This window comes from Bombina bombina, chromosome 8, assembly GCF_027579735.1.
Source record: "Bombina bombina isolate aBomBom1 chromosome 8, aBomBom1.pri, whole genome shotgun sequence".
Lineage (NCBI taxonomy): Eukaryota > Metazoa > Chordata > Amphibia > Anura > Bombinatoridae > Bombina > Bombina bombina.
This window is the reverse complement of record NC_069506.1, coordinates 176,696,250-176,714,791: the sequence shown is the minus strand read 5'-3', so window position 1 is coordinate 176,714,791 and position 18,542 is coordinate 176,696,250. Positions and strand designations below refer to the sequence as shown.

The 18,542-nt window shown below is 35.5% G+C and overlaps 1 protein-coding gene across 5 annotated transcripts in view; it reads left to right on the top strand.

Moving 5' to 3' along the window:
* Positions 1–18,542, top strand: part of LOC128638648 (uncharacterized) — a 421,261-nt gene that overhangs the window by 327,911 nt on the left and 74,808 nt on the right. For 3 of the 5 annotated variants that reach the window (XM_053690743.1, XM_053690739.1, XM_053690740.1), the window contains 3 exons: positions 364–519; positions 1,429–1,506; positions 8,313–8,342. In XM_053690743.1, the coding sequence (XP_053546718.1) occupies positions 364–519; positions 1,429–1,506; positions 8,313–8,342 (264 nt within the window). Of the gene's footprint in view, positions 1–363; positions 520–1,428; positions 1,507–1,589; positions 1,826–8,312; positions 8,343–18,542 lie in introns of those variants that run through there. The other 2 variants (XM_053690742.1, XM_053690741.1) reach the window with 2 other exon arrangements.

Genomic DNA, 18,542 nt, shown 5'->3' with positions numbered 1-18,542 from the left:
GACGGCGTGCAGCGTTAGATATGCGTTCACATCCAGGTGTGAATGCAGTAATCAGGTTAAGTTGCTTTGATGTGTCCTTGTTGTGAATACCAGTATCCGTTTGTGTATCTGGCCCCAGTAGTTTCATTTGGGTGTCCAGGATTTCTCTCATAGGATAGCCTCTCCTTTTCAATTTCACACCCATCTCTCGATTTACAGAGATATCTTGATATTGATATATCTCTCTAGAGATAAAAATGTATGTATATATTTGTTTTTCAACAGAAACAATAAAGATTACATGCATTGCTGCTGCAGATACATTACTCACCAATAATATATATCCTGTATCTAATGTGGACATACAACTTTATATTTTCACAGATCTCAGGCGTCCAAGAGATAGGATCCCACGTTATGTAAGGCCGGTGTCGATGGCGACTCCGAGGAGCAACCGCTCCTCGCCACCGTTGCCATTGACCCTCCTTGAGTGTCGTCAGGAGGATTCAGGGACAGAGGAGGAAGTCCCTGATATCCAAGGTAATTTACAATTATCATACTATTTTTGCATTATTTAAAGGGACATTCAAACCAATTTGTTTCTTTCATGATTCAGATACAACATACAATTTTAAACAACTTTACAATTTACTTCTAATATCTAATTTGCTTCATTCTCCTGTTATCCTTTGTTGAATCGCATATCTAGATAGGCTCAGGAACTTGGAGCTAGCTGCTGATTGGTGACTAAAATTCTATGCCCATTTGCATTGGCTTTCCAATTTATTCAGCTAGCTCCAAGGAATGCATTGCTGGTTCTTCAATAAAAGATACCAAGAGAATGAAGCAACATTGATAACAGAATTAAATTGGAAATTTGTCTAAAAATGTATAATCGATCTGAATAATGAAAGAAAATGTGGTTTCATGTCCCTTTAACATTTTTTTTTTATTTTTCGAAGGTTCTTTCAGGCTGCATGTTGAAGGGACACTAAACACTAACATTTTCTTTCATGATTCAGATAGAGATTATAATATTACAAAAGATTACAATTTTGTTAGAATATTCTATTTACTTAATTCTATATCTATCCTTTGTTGAAGATATAACAATGTGTATGGGTGAGAAAATTATAGAAGGCATCTATGATCATTTAAAATTCTGCAACTAAAGAGAATATCTAGATATGCTTTTCATCAAAGTATTATAGAAGAATGAAGCCAATTATAACATCTATCAAAAAAATGTATTGATTGAAAACATTATAGTCTCATTAGAAAAGCATAAAGAAAATATGTAGTTTGCGTGTCCATTTTATTTATTTAGTTTCAAATATAATTTAGAGAGGAATTTTTGGATTATTTTTAAATGAACTATTTGGTGTAAAATATAGGAGTTGTCATTGATCATACTACTATTTGTTCATTATTGTGCTTCTTCTATGACAGACGACCCAGTACCGGGGGATGTTGCAGAACCCCCTCTGTCGCCGGCAGGAGCTGAAGAGGAGGTGGCTAGAGTGGAATGTAAGTAAAAAGAATAGAATGTTTTACAAATTCTATCTTGATAAAGAATTTATCTAACATATTTTCTTTTGGTCTTTTTCTAGATCAAGATCAGGGCACCCAAACTGGCCCATTCCTTCAAGAGATATTCATGGACCTTGCCCAGGCCCTAACTGCAGTGGCCAGGGCTGTGCGGGCCATGCAGGAGGCCATAAACCTCATATAATTTTTAATTTCAATTTTATTTTTTCATAAAAAATATTTAAGAAAAAAAAAGTTAAAAAAATAAAAAATAAAGAGTTTTAAATTTTATATTTAATAAATATATCTTTAATTTTAATTATTGTGTCACTGTATTCATTTAAATATTAATTTCAAGTGACATGAAAAAAATGAAAAATAGAGAAATATGTATAAATAGCCAAAAATGTTGTAAATTTCTATATTTGTTATACATTTAGGTTCTAAAATTTGTTTAAATACAATTTAAAGACGATAATATGCCGATAAACTATATAGCTGTTGATTGATGAATGCACATAGATGCATTGAGGCACATTTATTGAGGTACCGTGTTTCTGGCGAGTATTAGGAACAGAAACACAAGTTAGGGAGCAGCAGTTTAAAGGCTGCTGCTCAATAACCCTGTCCACATGCTCTGATGAGGCAGACAGGAATCTCAACAATTCAAAACAATCGAGTACGATCGGGTTGATTGACACCCCCTGCTTGTGGCCAATTGTCATCAAGTCTGCAGGGGGCGGCATTGCACCAGCAGCTCACAAGAGCTGCTGGTGCAATGCTGAATACCAAGAGCATATTGCTCTCCGCATTCAGCGAGGTCTGGAGGACCTGATCCGCACTGTCGGATCAGGTCCGGCAGATATTTGTTAAATATGACTCATTAAATGATTGGCTTTCACATGTGCATTGCTATTTCAATTAGAAAAGGTTATCTGAGGATTAAAGTGAAAATGAATGTTATTGTTCATGCTTCCGATAGAGCGTACAATTTAAATCAACTTTGTAAGATAGTCACATTCTCAAATTGTCATCTGTCTATTTGTATCTGTATTTTACATCAAACATTTTAAATTATGAATTGTGACCATTTTTAATCAGAACATGAGTTGACCTTGCTGATTGAACATCACCAATGAAATAGTGCTTTTCCATGGGGGGTTTAATTGGATTTATCTTGCTCCTCAGCCTAGATTCCTTCTTTTTAAAATAAAGATAACCAAAGTACTAATTAAAATGGTTAATAGTAGTAATTTTGAAAATGATTTTAAATTGAATGTTCAATCATAATTATGAAAGTACATAAATGTGCTTAGTGTTCCTTTAGTAAAAGTTAAAGGTTTGTATTGTCGCTTGAAATTATATTCTATGATATTGGTGTCCCATTAATTACTAAAAAATATATATGAATTTTTTTTTAAAAAAAAGATACATATACATAAATACATCTATCATTATATCATTATATTTAAAAATAACATAGATAAATATGTACATACATACAGATAGAGATATCAAGGAATATATATATATATATATATAAAAAAAAACAATGAAACATATAAGCTAACAAGTCAATTACAAACTATTAAATATGTAGACACTGAAAAAAAATACATTTAATGCATTACTAGATATAGAAATAAAAAAAAAATGCTTTGAATGGATTAGGCTCCAAGTTTGTCTCTCTTTAAAAATTAGATTACATATTTTGTGCACAGTTTTGCACTTAAGTTGTCGCAATAATTAATATACAAAGACAAAAGAACTACATAATAGGCTCAATTAGCAGCTAGCTCCCACTAGTGTAAATTAAATATTTTTTTTTTTACCATCCCCTTCAAATAGTGATAGATATCCTGGGCGCGATCCGATATAGATCTTAGTTTGCGGCGCAAGCGAGGGAACCCGCGTCGCCCGCAGTTTCAGCTCGCAACTCGAGCTATCCCATATACGGCGCCGTCAGATGCTAACGTGCCGTAAGTCGGATAAACCAGCGATGTCCAGAAATCTGCACAAGTACAAATTTCTGGCGTCGCCAGTGACTTGCGGCACGTTAGAAACTGCTGGCGCCTACAAAACCTGACTAAAGTCTAAATCACCTGCACTGTCTAACACGCCTCCCTAACATAGCCCGACACGTCTAACCCTCTATCCGCTATCCCCCCTCACTATCCTAACAATAAAATATGTATTAACCCCCTAAACCGCCGCTCCCGGAGCCCGCCGCTACCTAATAAAGTTATTAACCCCTAAACCGCCGCCAGCTATATTAAATCTATTACCCCCTAAAGTGAGCCCCTAACACCGCCGCCATCTACCTTACCTACCCCCTAAAGTGAGCCCCTACCCCGCCGCTATCTATTTTAAAATTATTAACCCCTAATCTAATCCCCCTACCCCGCCGCCATCTATATTAAATTATTTAACCCCTAAAATACTAAACTATCCCTACCACTAAACCTAAGTCTATCCCTACAAATAGCCCTGAAAAGGGCTTTTTGCGTGGCATTGCCCCAAAGTAACAGCTCTTTTGCCAGCCCTTAAAAGGGCTTTTTGCGGGGCATGCCCCAAAGAATTCAGCTCTTTTGCCAGCCCTTAAAAGGGCTTTTGGCGGGGCTTTGTCACAAAGTAAACTGCTCTTTTGCCTACAATCTACATCCCCCTACACCGCGGCCACCTATAATAAATGTATTAAACCCTAATCTAATCCCCCTACACCGCCGCCAGCTATATTAACTATATTAACCCTAATTATATTAGGGTTAATATAGTTAATATAGTTATTATATTATATATATATATATATTAAGTATAATAACCCTATCTAACTCTAACATCCTAACTAAACTCTTATTAAAATAAATCTAATATTAATATTATTAATTAAAATATTCCTATTTAAATCTAAATACTTACCTATAAAATAAACACTAAGATAGCTACAATATAATTAATAATTACACTGTAGCTATGTTAGGGTTTATATTTATTTTACAGGTAAATTGTTAATTATTTTAACTAGGTATAATAGCTATTAAATAGTTATTACCTATTTAATAGCTACCTAGTTAAAATAATTACCCAATTACCTGTAAAATAAATCCTAACCTAAGTTGCAAATACACCTACACTATCAATAAATTAAATAAACTACAAATATCTATCTAAAAATACAATTAAATAAACTAAACTAAATTACAAAAAAAAAAAAACACTAAATTACAAAAAATAAAAAAAAAGATTACAAGATTTTTAAGCTAATTACACCTATTCTAAGCCCCCTAATAAAATAATAAACCCCCAAAATAAAAAAAATTCCCTACCCTATTCTAAATTAAAAATAGTTCAAAGCTCTTTTACCTTACCAGCCCTTAAAAGGGCCTTTTGTGGGGGCATGCCCCAAAGAAAACTGCTCTTTTGCCTGAAAAAAAAACACAATACCACCCCCCAACATTACAACCCACCACCCACATACCCCTAATCTAACCCAAACCCCCCTTAAATAAACCTAACACTACCCCCCTGAAGATCTCCCTACCTTGTATTCACCCCGCCGGGCAGAACTCTTCATCCGATCTGGGCGATGTCCAATCAAGCGGCAAAGAAGAATTCTTCATCCCGGTGATGTCTTTCTCCAAGCGTCAGCAAAGTCTTCTTCCATCGGGCAGCATCTTCCATTAAGCGGCATCTTCAATCTTCATTCTTCGCTCCTCCAACGCGGAGCATCCATCCCGGCCGACGACTGAACGACGAATGAGGTACCTTTAAATGACGTCATCCAAGATGGCGTCCGTCAAATTCCGATTGGCTGATAGGATTCTATCAGGCAATCGGAATTAAGGTAGAAAAATCTGATTGGCTGATTGAATCAGCCAATCAGATTCAAGTTCAATCTGATTGGCTGATTGGTTCAGGCAAAAGAGCTGATTGGTTAAGGCAAAAGAGCAGTTTTCTTTGGGGCATGCCCCCACAAAAGGCCCTTTTAAGGGCTGGTAAGGTAAAAGAGCTTTGAACTATTTTTAATTTAGAATAGGGTAGGGAATTTTTTTTTATTTTGGGGGTTTATTATTTTATTAGGGGGCTTAGAATAGGTGTAATTAGCTTAAAAATCTTGTAATCTTTTTTTTATTTTTTGTAATTTAGTGTTTGTTTGTTTTTGTAATTTAGTTTAGCTTATTTAATTGTATTTTTAGATAGATATTTGTAGTTTATTTAATTTATTGATAGTGTAGGTGTATTTGTAACTTAGGTTAGGATTTATTTTACAGGTAATTGGGTAATTATTTTAACTAGGTAGCTATTAAATAGGTAATAACTATTTAATAGCTATTATACCTAGTTAAAATAATTAACAATTTACCTGTAAAATAAATATAAACCCTAACATAGCTACAATGTAATTATTAATTATATTGTAGCTATGTTAGGGTTTATTTTATAGGTAAGTATTTAGATTTAAATAGGAATATTTTAGTTTATAATATAAATTAGATATATTTAATAAGAATTTAGTTAGGGGTGTTAGGGTTAGATAGAGTTAATATAGTTAATATAAATACTATAGTAACTATATTAACTATATTAACCCTAATATAATTAGGGTTAATATAGTTAATATATATAATGTAATAACTATATTAACTATAATATACTTAGGGTTAATATAGATAATATAGCTGGCGGCGGGGTAGGTAGATTAAATTAGGGGTTAATAATTTTAATATAGATGGCGGCGGTGTAAGGGGCTTATATTAATGGTTAATACCATTAATATAGGTGCGGCGGTGTAGGGAGGGCAGGTTATAGGGCAAAAGAGCTGTTAACTTTGGGGCAAAGCCCCGCAAAAGGCCCTTTTAAGGGTTGGTAATAGAGTTTATTACTTTATGGATATTAGATTAGGGGTTAATAATATTAATATAGCTGGCGGCGGTGTAAGGGGTCAGATTAGGGGATAGATCAGTTAGATGGTGGCGGTTTTAGGGGCTCACAGTATGGGATAGATCAGTTAGATGGTGGCGGTTTTAGGGGCTCACAGTAGGGGGTTAGTTTATGTAGATGGCGGCGGTTTAGGGGTTAAATACTTTATTAGGGATTGAGGCGGGTAGATAGACATTGCGCATGCGTTAGGTGTTAGGTTTTATTTAGCAGATCGCGGTTGACAGTTAGATAGACATTGCGCATGCGTTAGGTGTTAGGTTTTATTTAGCAGATCGCGGTTGACAGGTAGATAGACATTGCGCATGCGTTAGGTGTTAGGTTTATTTAGCAGCCAGTTTAGGGAGTTACGGGGCTCCAATACTCAGCGTAAGGCTTCTTACGGCTGCTTTTTGTGGCGAGGTGAAAATGGAGTAAGATTTCTCCATTTTCGCCACGTAAGTCCTTACGTTGTATATTGGATACCAAACTGCGCGGGTTTGGTATACCTGCCTATGGCCCAAAAAACTACGGGCGACGGCAGAAATATACCCGCGTAACTTCTAGGTTACGCCGTATATAGGATACCAAACCCGCACAAATATTGGCGTCGCCAGCTTTTGCGGGCGACGATTTTTAGCGGATCGACCCCCAAATACATATACTCTGTATATACACACACATAGAAGTTGCAAATATAACGTAATCATAGTAAAATATGTCCAATATATAAAATGTTGCTAGCAGGGGGTGTCAATCAACCTGATCGTATTCGATCGGGTTGATTTCTGTCCACGGCCTCAAAGGAGGCGTACCAGTTATGGAGCAGCAGTCTTTAGACTGAGCCTGAAGGGGCATCAAGCTCCATAAGACTGCACAGGCAACACATCCCTAGTCACTGTGAACCCCACAGCCCTGAATAGTTACACACAACTGTGCAGTTCAGTTCAAAGTATTCAGTGTGTTGCTGCTTGGTTAGAGGTTTCTGTTTGTTGTGTTAAAGTGATAGCAGTGCAACAAATAAAGGGGACTTTAACTCATAAATTATAAAATACTTCATGTAGAAAATGTATTTATTTGTTTGCAGCATTCGCCATGCTTAGAGCATTAGACCCCCCACAACAGAACACTATTTTGAACTGAGCTGATCTTAGCTAATAGCGTGCTAGCCATACAACATAATGCCAGCTGGCCCGCACAGCTATTGGCTTAGATCACCTCAGTGCAAAATAGAGTTCTGTCGTGGGCGGCCTGAGGCGCTCAGCGTGACAAACGCTGCAAAAAAATAAAGCAAATGTCAACATAAGTATTTTATACTTCATGGCTGAAAGTCCCCTTTATTTATTGCATTGGTAAATCCTAGCGTTTCACAAACACTAGGATTTACTATCACTTTAATATTTTTTTGTTGGAAATCATTTCAAAGAACTTTAAAATAAAGATTGATTTCTCATTACCAATTAGCCATACCTCCCTCACTCACAAAAATAAATAAATAAATGTGTATTAATGCATAGGGGTCTATCTATCAAGCTCCGAATGGAGCTTGATGCCCTGTGTTGCAGGCTCGCGAGAATCAGCAGTTATGAAGCAGTGGTCACAAAGACCGCTGCTCCATAACCTGTCCGCCTTCTCTAAACAGGCGGACAGACATTGCCGGAATTCAACCCGATCGAGTACGATCGGGTTGATTAACACTCCCCTGCTGGCAGCTGATTGGCCGCGAGTCTGCAGGGGGCGGCGTTGCACCAGCAGCTCTTAGAGTATACAGCAAATAAATAGCTCAGACTGTATGGTAATCTCATTGCTCTAAAACTAAAATTATTTTCAGTAATTTATAAAAGGATTAGTACAGAAACGAATACTAAGTTTTTAATTTTCTTTTACAGATGGTGAAGATGATAAGTTTATTGCCAAAGGTGAGAAAAGTATATGTTTAAAGATATGAGATGTTATCACATATTGTGCATCAGCATAGTTCAAATAAAGCAACATATATCTAGCATAAAATAAAACAATGTATAATAAGGATTATATTTTTCTAATTTTGAAAAACCGCTGGAAATATGGGAATATGTTTGAAGTATTTTTATATATATACATACAGTATGTTACAGGTAAAGTCAGATATCCGGGTAATCGATAAAACTGATGTTACCCCAGTGGCTGTGGGTAAAGCCCCATGTAAGATCATACATCGGGCTTTACCTGGGTAATCCTAGGATTACCCAAGAGCTTCTGGATAAAGCTATCTGCCTGCTTATAGTTAACCATAGCGCTCATAACAGTTACAGAACCTAATCTCTAACCACACATATATACGGTGCACTGTAATTCCCCCATCTTCACTATTTTTTTGGCCTCTGCCTGGGAGGTTCAAGGGGGCGCCCCGCTGATCCTCTGGTATCCACCAGAGTGAACCTTGGGGAATATAGGGTAGGAGTACCCGATATCTGACTTTACTAGCTAAATATATATATATATTTCTTCTTAAATGGAAAGAGTCCACAGCTGCATTCATTACTTTTGGGAATTAAGAACCTGGCTACCAGGAGGAGGCAAAGACACCCCAGCCAAAGGCTTAAATACTCCTCCCACTCCCCTCATCCCTCAGTCATTCTTTGCCTTTCATCCCAGGAGGTTGGCAGAGAAGTGTCAGAATTTTTAATTTTTGTTTTTGTCTCTTATGGAGGGTAGTACTCTTCGGCATGGGACAGGAGTTTTAAGTAGACCTGTCAGTCTCTCAGTGAGGGCTTGGATGAAAGTTAGAGTCCGGAGATGCAGGGAGAGTCTCTCTGTGAATCCATCCCGACTCATATTAACAGCTCCTTAACCCCTTAATGACCGGACCATTTTTCAATTTTCTTACCCTTAATGACAATGGCTATTTTTACATTTCTGCAATGTTTGCGTTTAGCTGTAATTTTCCTCTTACTCGTTTACTGTACCCACACATATTATATACCGTTTTTCTCGTCATTAAATGGACTTTATAAAGATACCATTATTTTCATCATATCTTATAATTTACTAAAAAAAATGATAAAATATGAGGAAAAAATGGAAAAAAACACACTTTTTCTAACTTTGACCCCCAAAATCTGTTACACATCTACAATCACCAAAAAACACCCATGCTAAATAGTTTATAAATTTTGTCCTGAGTTTAGAAATATCCAATGTTTACAGGTTCTTTGCTTTTTTTGCAATTTATGGGGCAATAAATACAAGTAGCACTATGCTATTTCCAAACCACTTTTTTTCAAAATTAGCACTAGTTACTTTGGAACCCTGATATCTGTCAGGAATACCTGAATATCCCTTGACATGTATATATTTTGTTTTAGAAGACATCCCAAAGTATTGATCTAGGCCCATTTTCGTATATTTCATGCCACCATTTCACCGCCAAATGCGATAACAAAAAAAAAAAAAAAGTTCACTTTTTCACAAATTTTGTCACAAACTTTAGGTTTCTCACTGAAATTATTTGCAAACAGCTTCTGCAATTATGGCACAAATGGTTGTAAATGCTTCTCTGGGATCCCCTTTTTCAGAAATAACAGACTTATATGGCTTTGTGGTTGCTTTTTGGTAATTAGAAGGCCGCTAAATGCCGCTGCGCACCACACGTGTTTTATGCCCAGGAGTGAAGGGGTTAATTAGGGAGCTTGTAGGGAGCTTGTAGGGTTAACATGGTATGGGCTTCAAGACTGACTTGTTCAGGAAAAGTACAGATAGAAATAGTTTACTCCATTATGAAAGTGAACATCCTCTACCCCTGGTGAAATCCCTCCCACACAGTCAAATGCTCAGGGTTAGAAGGATTGTGGATGATGCCGATAAGTCACAGATTAGACTTGAAGAGATGGGTGATAAGTTCATCCAGAGGGGATATCCACCCACATTGATCAAAGAGACCATTGATAATCTATCTGCCATAGATAGAGAAACGTTGTTTAGACCTAAACCCATACAGGATAAAAGCAAAAGAATGGTTTTTGTCTCAGGCTTTTGCAGACAGAGTCAATGCATTATGCGCATCATACGCAAGCATTGGGGCATTTTGCAAAACTGTGTTCCCAATGTTGAGGAGTTCTGCCAATACCCAATGCCAGCTTATAAGCGAAATAGAATCTTGAGAGATACTCTAGTGAGGGCAGATGTGGGTCCTGGCAGAACTCCTCAACAGGGATATATCACTAAGAAAAACTTGGGTTGTTTCCCTTGTTTGGGCTGCACTAATTGTGGATCTATCACCAAGAGTCCTTATTTTTCACACCCACTAACAGGACATAAATTCATGTATAAAGATTATTATACATGCAATACCAGCTATGTGATCTATATGATTAAATGTCCTTGTGGGCGGGCTTATGTAGGGGAGTCCACCAGACGGGTGGGCGACCGCATAACCGAACACAAGAGCAATATCAGGTGCAAGGTTACTACTGCTCCTGTGGCATATCATTTTCTGTCAGCTGGTCACAATATCAGTCAGCTTCGGTTCCAGGTTATCGACCACATCAAAATTCCTAGGCGTGGTGGTAATAGAATACAATTATTAAAACAACGTGAATCCTATTGGATTTTTAAGTTAGATACCCTGGAACCAAAGGGGATGAATAGAGAGATCAATTGGGCTGTTTTTCTATTGAGGTGACACTGAGGTTATGAGTTATCACTCTAGGCCTCTTTTTCATTTCTTCCTTTTCATCTCTTAGAAATATGGTAATCCATACCAAGTGGTAATAAAATGAAATTGGTGCGTACATCAAATCTGACTCCTCCATCTAAGTAATGCTTGTATGGCGGACATTGAAATATATTTTTCACCATCTGATTGTGTTCCATTGGGTATCCTGTATGCAAAGTTATAGAAAGTTAAAGAAAAAACCTTCATTAAATATCTAAACCCATGAGACATATACATTGAAAAGCAAGCTAACCCAGTTGTGCAAGAATTCCTTGCCTGCAATGCTTTACATTCATTTTTCATATTTTCAGTAAACAACCTAGTATATTATTCCTGTGAATTCTCTAAAAATATATAAAAAAAAAAAGCAAACTAACCCAATTGTGCAAAGCTTTCCTTGCCTTCAATGCTTTACATTAATTTTTCATATTTTTTTTCAGTGAACAAACTAGTATATTATTGCTGTGAACTCACTATGATATCTAAATATGCCTGAGGAGAATAAAAAAAAAAGGCAAACTAACCCAATTGTGCACAACTTTCCTTGCCTTCAATGCTTTACCTTAATTTTTCATATTTTCAGTGAACAAACTAGTATATTATTGCTGTGAACTCTCTATAGATGTCTAAATATGCCTAAAAAAAGAAAAGAAAAAACCTTCATTAAATATCTAAACACATAAGACATATACATTTAAAAGCAAGGTAACCTAAATGTGCAAGAATTCCTTGCCTGCAATGCTTTACATTCATTTTTTATATTTTCAGTAAACAACCTAGTATATTATTCCTGTGAATTCTCTAAAAATATCTAAATATGCAACACAAAAATAAAAAAGTTAATTTTCCTTAACCCTCCAGGGGAAAAAAAAGCATCACTGGAAGGTGATGGGCAGTCCAACAATCAAAAACTAGTTGGGCTTCATATCTCTGTCCAGGAATCTTTGGGCTTAATCCGGGGATTCAAAAACAAAAAAATCATTCCCCTCTCTGATTTTCAATATAACAGGATACATTAAGGAAAAGTTCTTCCCTTCCTTCACCAACCGTGTACAGATATGCGAGAATGCTTTCCTTTTGCTTGCAGTCTCATTTGAAAAATCTTCGGAAGATTAAAACTCTGCCTTCTTTATAGATGAGCAGGTGTGACTTTCTGTAGGCTCTCAAGATAGCCCATTTACTTTGAAAGCACAGATATTTCACCACCCCAGCTCTGGGTCTAGCTGGTCTTGTCTCAGAAGCTCCGATTATTCGTCCCACCCGATGGGCTCTTTCTTCCACAAACCTCGCTCCTCCTCCCTCTATTTCCAGTAGCGAAGGCAAAATTATTTCTGCAAAATGAATCAAATTTTCTGGTTTAACCTCTTCAGTTAGCCCAATTATCCTTAAATTGTTTTGTCTGCTTCTATCCTCCAATTCTTCAACTTTGGGTATTTAAGTTGTCTTCACAATATGAAATTCTTTGCTCCATTTCTGTGAGCCGCTTATTTTGCCTCTTCATCTCCTCCATAATTAAAGCCAATTTTATATTTATCTCTTCCATTTTAGGAAAGATTAATGCGGAAACTTGATTAGCAATAATATTGGCCTCACTTTCCTCACTTTTCTCTTCCAATAATGATGAGCCAGAAATATTGATATTTTTATTAGGTTTTGAAAGGGTGCGTGGGTCTGGCGCTAGTAAGCACACCTACAGCTCTCTACAAAAGGTTGCCTAGTCAACCTAAAGAAATGTATGCAAAAATGGGGGTAAGGAGTGAGCACCAAAGGCAGAGGTGATATGATCTATCGACTTTTATAGAAAGTCTAAATTAGAAAGTATATAAAATGGGAATATATTTATTACATAATCAATGATAGACAAATGAATAAAACAAAATGATTTACAAACATGGATCCATGTGTACAGAGATATAAAAACACTTTTAAGAACAAAAATATAAAAACAATTTCAAGAATACAGTATTGATATAAGAGACTGTAAAATCACAAATGCAGCATCGATGGTATCAGAATAGGGAGTATTTAGATATAGCGTGTTTGGTATTCCAACCAGATAAAGTTTATATTAAAAAGTCAGTAGCCAAATGTGAAAACAGTCCTGTGAATAAGTCCAAAATAACCAAATGTATAACTCTATGTCCTGAGTCAATTAGTGTTCGGATGTGCTGTAGAAAAATCTTAGTGCGATGAAATCCAAAAAATGAAAGAATAAATTAAATCCAAAAATTGACTAAGTGAAAAAATCTAAAAAATGTAAAAGTGTGTAAAAATGTAAAAAATGAAAAATATAAAAAATGAAGCACAAAAACGCAAAAACAATAATGTGTTGTGAAACAATTCCAATGTTAGATGGAGTGATACATCCTTAGTGGGAGTGATGTGATAAAGAGAACTTATAATAAATCCCAAAAAATGTGATAAAACTTGTGGAAAAATAAAGAAACAATACTAAGAACAATATAAAATACTGGTTTAGAGTATTAGAAAATATCTCACCCTTTATGTTGACGCGTTTTGGCCTGGGGTCAAGCCTTTATCAAGACTAATAAAATGATGAGATGGCAGTACCTTTATAGAGGTTCATATCAGGTTCTAATTGCTGTGTTTGGGCGCCAAAATTCCTCTACTAAGGACCGCCCCTATACTAGTGTTTCATGGGTATGGGCAACCTCTCAAACGTATGGGCAAATTTTGTGAAGTTCCTTTCAAAATATTTGTCTGATTCTAAGTGTGGAGTTTTCTTCCAGGTGTCTATCTAATTGTATATTTGTGTATTTACAACACATAAGAGTCTGCTCGATTCGTTAGAATGAATAAAATCTTAGCTTGTGTATGTTACCCCACCATCAGATGTAAACAGACGTCACTTCCGGTTTCGGATAGGTGACATCATTTATTTTTATGGTTTCGGTTCACCCGGATGTTTACAGCTGTCTTATTGCGGTTAGGGGAACAAGAAATTGGCGAAATCGTGATCGCTTACTAGAATCAATGAGCTTTTCGCATCTGACTGATAAAAAGGTTAATTGTCAAGATATATTGGGCAAAAATTGTTGAGATTGATCAAGAAAACACTTATGTAATAAAAACAGATATGTAATAACCACGGATGGTGTAATTAGAGCGTGATGTGATCACTGTGGGATCTTTTCTACTAAGTGGTTTTGTATTCAAAGTCTATATGTATTGGAAGGTCTGTTTGTAATAAAAAATCTGTATATAATAAAAACCTATGTATAATAAAGAATGATAGAAATGATAATAAATAATTACTAACATATTTGATTGTGCTCTATAATTTCTCTATATTGATGATGGTATTGAATAAATTATAATATTTAATAGTGAAGTCTAGGTGGGTACATCAATATTTTGTGGGCTTGAAACGGCACAAAAAGGACCATAAGATTACCGTCCTTATATAAGTAGGGGTCTTAAATCCCTTAGGAATAGCGTGTCATAAAAGGATTCAATACGGTTAAAAATAAATGGATTCAATACGGTTAAAAATACGGATAAAAATAACATAATTATGATTTATGAGGTGGATATCAATAAATGAACCGAACTTATTAAAAACATTCAAATTATGTACATACAGTTGTTACATAGTCAGTATAAAATCCAATATTTATAAAAACATTATAAAATAGGGGGAACTTTGATAAAAGATCTACCTATCTTTATAAAAACACCCTTTTGCTTAAAATAAGGAACATATGTCAGATACATAAACATGGTGAACAAAATCCGGAGCTGATAATAGACTTTTATTATTTTTCTGCTTCTATTGTAATTCTGTTATAGGTAGATTATAGTGTAGTGCATTGGAGTAGGCATACTACATTTTGGGGAGAGGAGAAACATATAATCCGAAAAGGAATCCATAGGTGTTAGACTAGAGTTGTAGTGGAATATTGTCCTCAAACTTAATATTAAACCTTCTATATGGCATGGAGATATTTCTGGAACATATTGGGATTCTTTTTTAGGACCCATAGTGTCCCTTTTCCAGTAGACAAGTAAGCCTGATATATAGGGACTGATAAAAATAAGATGGTATTGAGTAACTGGGGGTTGTAAGCCTACAGAGACTATCTATATGTGTGTTTCTGGACACATGATGGTGGAAAAAACTGTAAATGAACAGTTATAATACTGTGCCTATAAGGTCTCCTTGGGTGGTTGATCTACAACTTGTTTCCTTATTTGGATATATCTATATATAAAAAGGACTGAGTGTTTGGAATCTAGTTAGGGTAAATAAATAATGTAAAAGTTATAAAAATGCTAGATATCTAAAATTATTTCTTAAGTTGTAAAAGGTGTGAAAAGTCTTCTTTATTATTAAGCCCTTTGGGATACAGGCTGTCTAACGTGAATATCCATTTGGATTCTGAATAGAGTAGCTTTTGCTCGTGGTCTCCGCCCCTCCAATTTTTCTGGATTTTTTCAATCCCAAAGTATCTGAAGTCTTTAACGTTCCCACCATGTTTTTGTGTAAAGTGCCTGTAGAGTGCAGTGTCCACATTCTTCTTTTCTATACATAATATGTGTTCCCTCATTCTGTCTCTCAACATTCTAGAGGTCTGCCCTACATATTGTAGACCACAGGGACATTGGATTATGTAAATGACACTTCTATCTCCACATCTGATTAGGTTGTGGATGTTATGCTTCTCTTTTTTTTTGAGTTTGAGAAGAAATGATTAGTTTTCAAACCATTCTTACAGGACTTGCAACTTGGACACGGAAAAAAACCTCTAATGTCCTTACCCGATATGTCTTTCATATTATGTCTTTTCTGGCCCGGTACACTCGGGGCTATCATATTCTTCAAATTCTTCGTCTTCCTGTATATGAATTTGGGATGTCGAATTAGTTTTTCTCAGATGACATCATCCTCTTTGAGTAATACCCAGTGCCGTTTGATTATTTTTTCCATAATTTGCCTGTTTTCACAATAATCACTGATCATAGGGACATCTATGATGTCGTTTGAAATTTCTCTGTTGGATGGGATTTTATACTTCATCAGGTCTTTTCGGTCCACCCTCCTAACTTCTTCAATCTTCTTATTCAGCAGATTCTCTTCATAGCCCCTATCTAAGAAACGTTGTTTCAGAACTCCAGCTTGTTCTTCCCATTTAATTATATTCGAGCAGTTCTTCCTTATTCGGAGTAGTTGGCCTTTTGGGATATTTGATTTCCACATTTTGTGGTGGCAACTTAAATTATGTATATAATTGTTTGAATCAACCTCCTTGAAGAAGGTTGATGTCTCAATTTGCCCATTTTTGATTTCTATTCTCAGATCTAAAAAATCAATCTTACGGCTACTATATTCATAATTGAAATTCAAATTCATAGTGTTCATGTTCATTACATTGATCGTATGGAGGAGGTCATCCAGAGTTCCTCTCCAAATTATAAAAATATTGTCAATGTATCTCACATATAGGACCAGGTCCGCGCCGGCTGGGCAGGAATCCCAAAATATTCTTTCCCACTTGCCCATGTAGAGGTTTGCGTAGGTTCCCAATATGTTCCAGAAATATCTCCATGCCATATAGAAGGTTTAATATTAAGTTTGAGGACAATATGCCACTACAACTCTAGTCTAACACCTATGGATTCCTTTTCAGATTATATGTTTCTCCTCTCCACAAAATGTAGTATGCCTACGCCAATGCACTACACTATAATCTACCTATAACAGAATTACAATAGAAGCAGAAAAATAATATGTCTATTATCGGCTCCGGATTTCGTTCACCATGTTTATGTATCTGACATATGTTCCTTATTTTAAGCAAATGGGTGTTTTTATAAAGATAGGTAGATCTTTTATCAAAGTTCCCCCTATTTTATAATGTTTTTATAAATATTGGATTTTATACTGACTATGTAACAACTGTATGTACATAATTTGAATGTTTTTAATAAGTTCGGTTCATTTATTGATATCCACCTCATAAATCATAATTATGTTATTTTTATCCGTATTTTTAACCGTATTGAATCCATTTATTTTTAACCATATTGAATCCTTTTATGACATGCTATTCCTAAGGGATTTAAGACCCCTACTTATATAAGGATGGTAATCTTATGGTCCTTTTTGTGCCGTTTCAAGCCCACAACATATTGATGTACCCACCTAGACTTCATTATTAAATATTATAATTTATTTAATACCATCATCAATATAGAGAAATTATAGAGCACGATCAAATATGTTAGTAATTATTTATTATCATTTCTATCATTCTTTATTATACATAGGTTTTTATTATATACAGATTTTTTATTACAAACAGACCTTCCAATACATATAGACTTTGAATACAAAACCTCTTAGTAGAAAAGATCCCACAGTGATCACATCACGCTCTAATTACACCATCCGTGGTTATTACATATCTGTTTTTATTACATAAGTGTTTTCTTGATCAATCTCAACAATTTTTGCCCAATATAGCTTGACAATTAACCTTTTTATCAGTCAGATGCGAAAAGCTCATTGATTCTAGTAAGCGATCACGATTTCGCCAATTTCTTGTTCCCCTAACCGCAATAAGACAGCTGTAAACATCCGGGTGAACAGAAACCGGAAAAGGAAATGACGTCACCTATCCGAAACCGGAAGTGACGTCTGTTTACATCTGACGGTGGGGTAACATACACAAGCTAAGATTTTATTCATTCTAACGAATCGAGCAGACTCTTATGTGTTGTAAATACACAAATATACAATTAGATAGACACCTGGAAGAAAACTCCACACTTAGAATCAGACAAATATTTTGAAAGGAACTTCAAAAAATTTGCCCATACGTTTGAAAGGTTGCCCATACCCATGAAACACTAGTATAGGGGCGGTCCTTAGTAGAGGAATTTTGGCGCCCAAACACAGCAATTAGAACCTGATATGAACCTCTATAAAGGTACTGCCATCTCATCATTTTATTAGTCTTGATAAAGGCTTGACCCCAGGCCGAAACGCGTCAACATAAAGGGTGAGATATTTTCTAATACTCTAAACCAGTATTTTATATTGTTCTTAGTATTGTTTCTATATTTTCCCACAGGTTTTATCACATTTTTTGGGATTTATTATAAGTTCTCTTTATCACATCACTCCCACTAAGGATGTATCACTCCATCTAACATTGGAATTGTTTCACAACACATTATTGTTTTTGCGTTTTTGTGCTTCATTTTTTATATTTTTCATTTTTTACATTTTTACACACTTTTACATTTTTTACATTTTTTCACTTTGTCAATTTTTGGATTTAATTTATTCTTCATTTTTTGGATTTCATCGCACTAAGATTTTTCTACAGCACATCCGAACACTAATTGACTCAGGACATAGAGTTATACATTTGGTTATTTTGGACTTATTCACAGGACT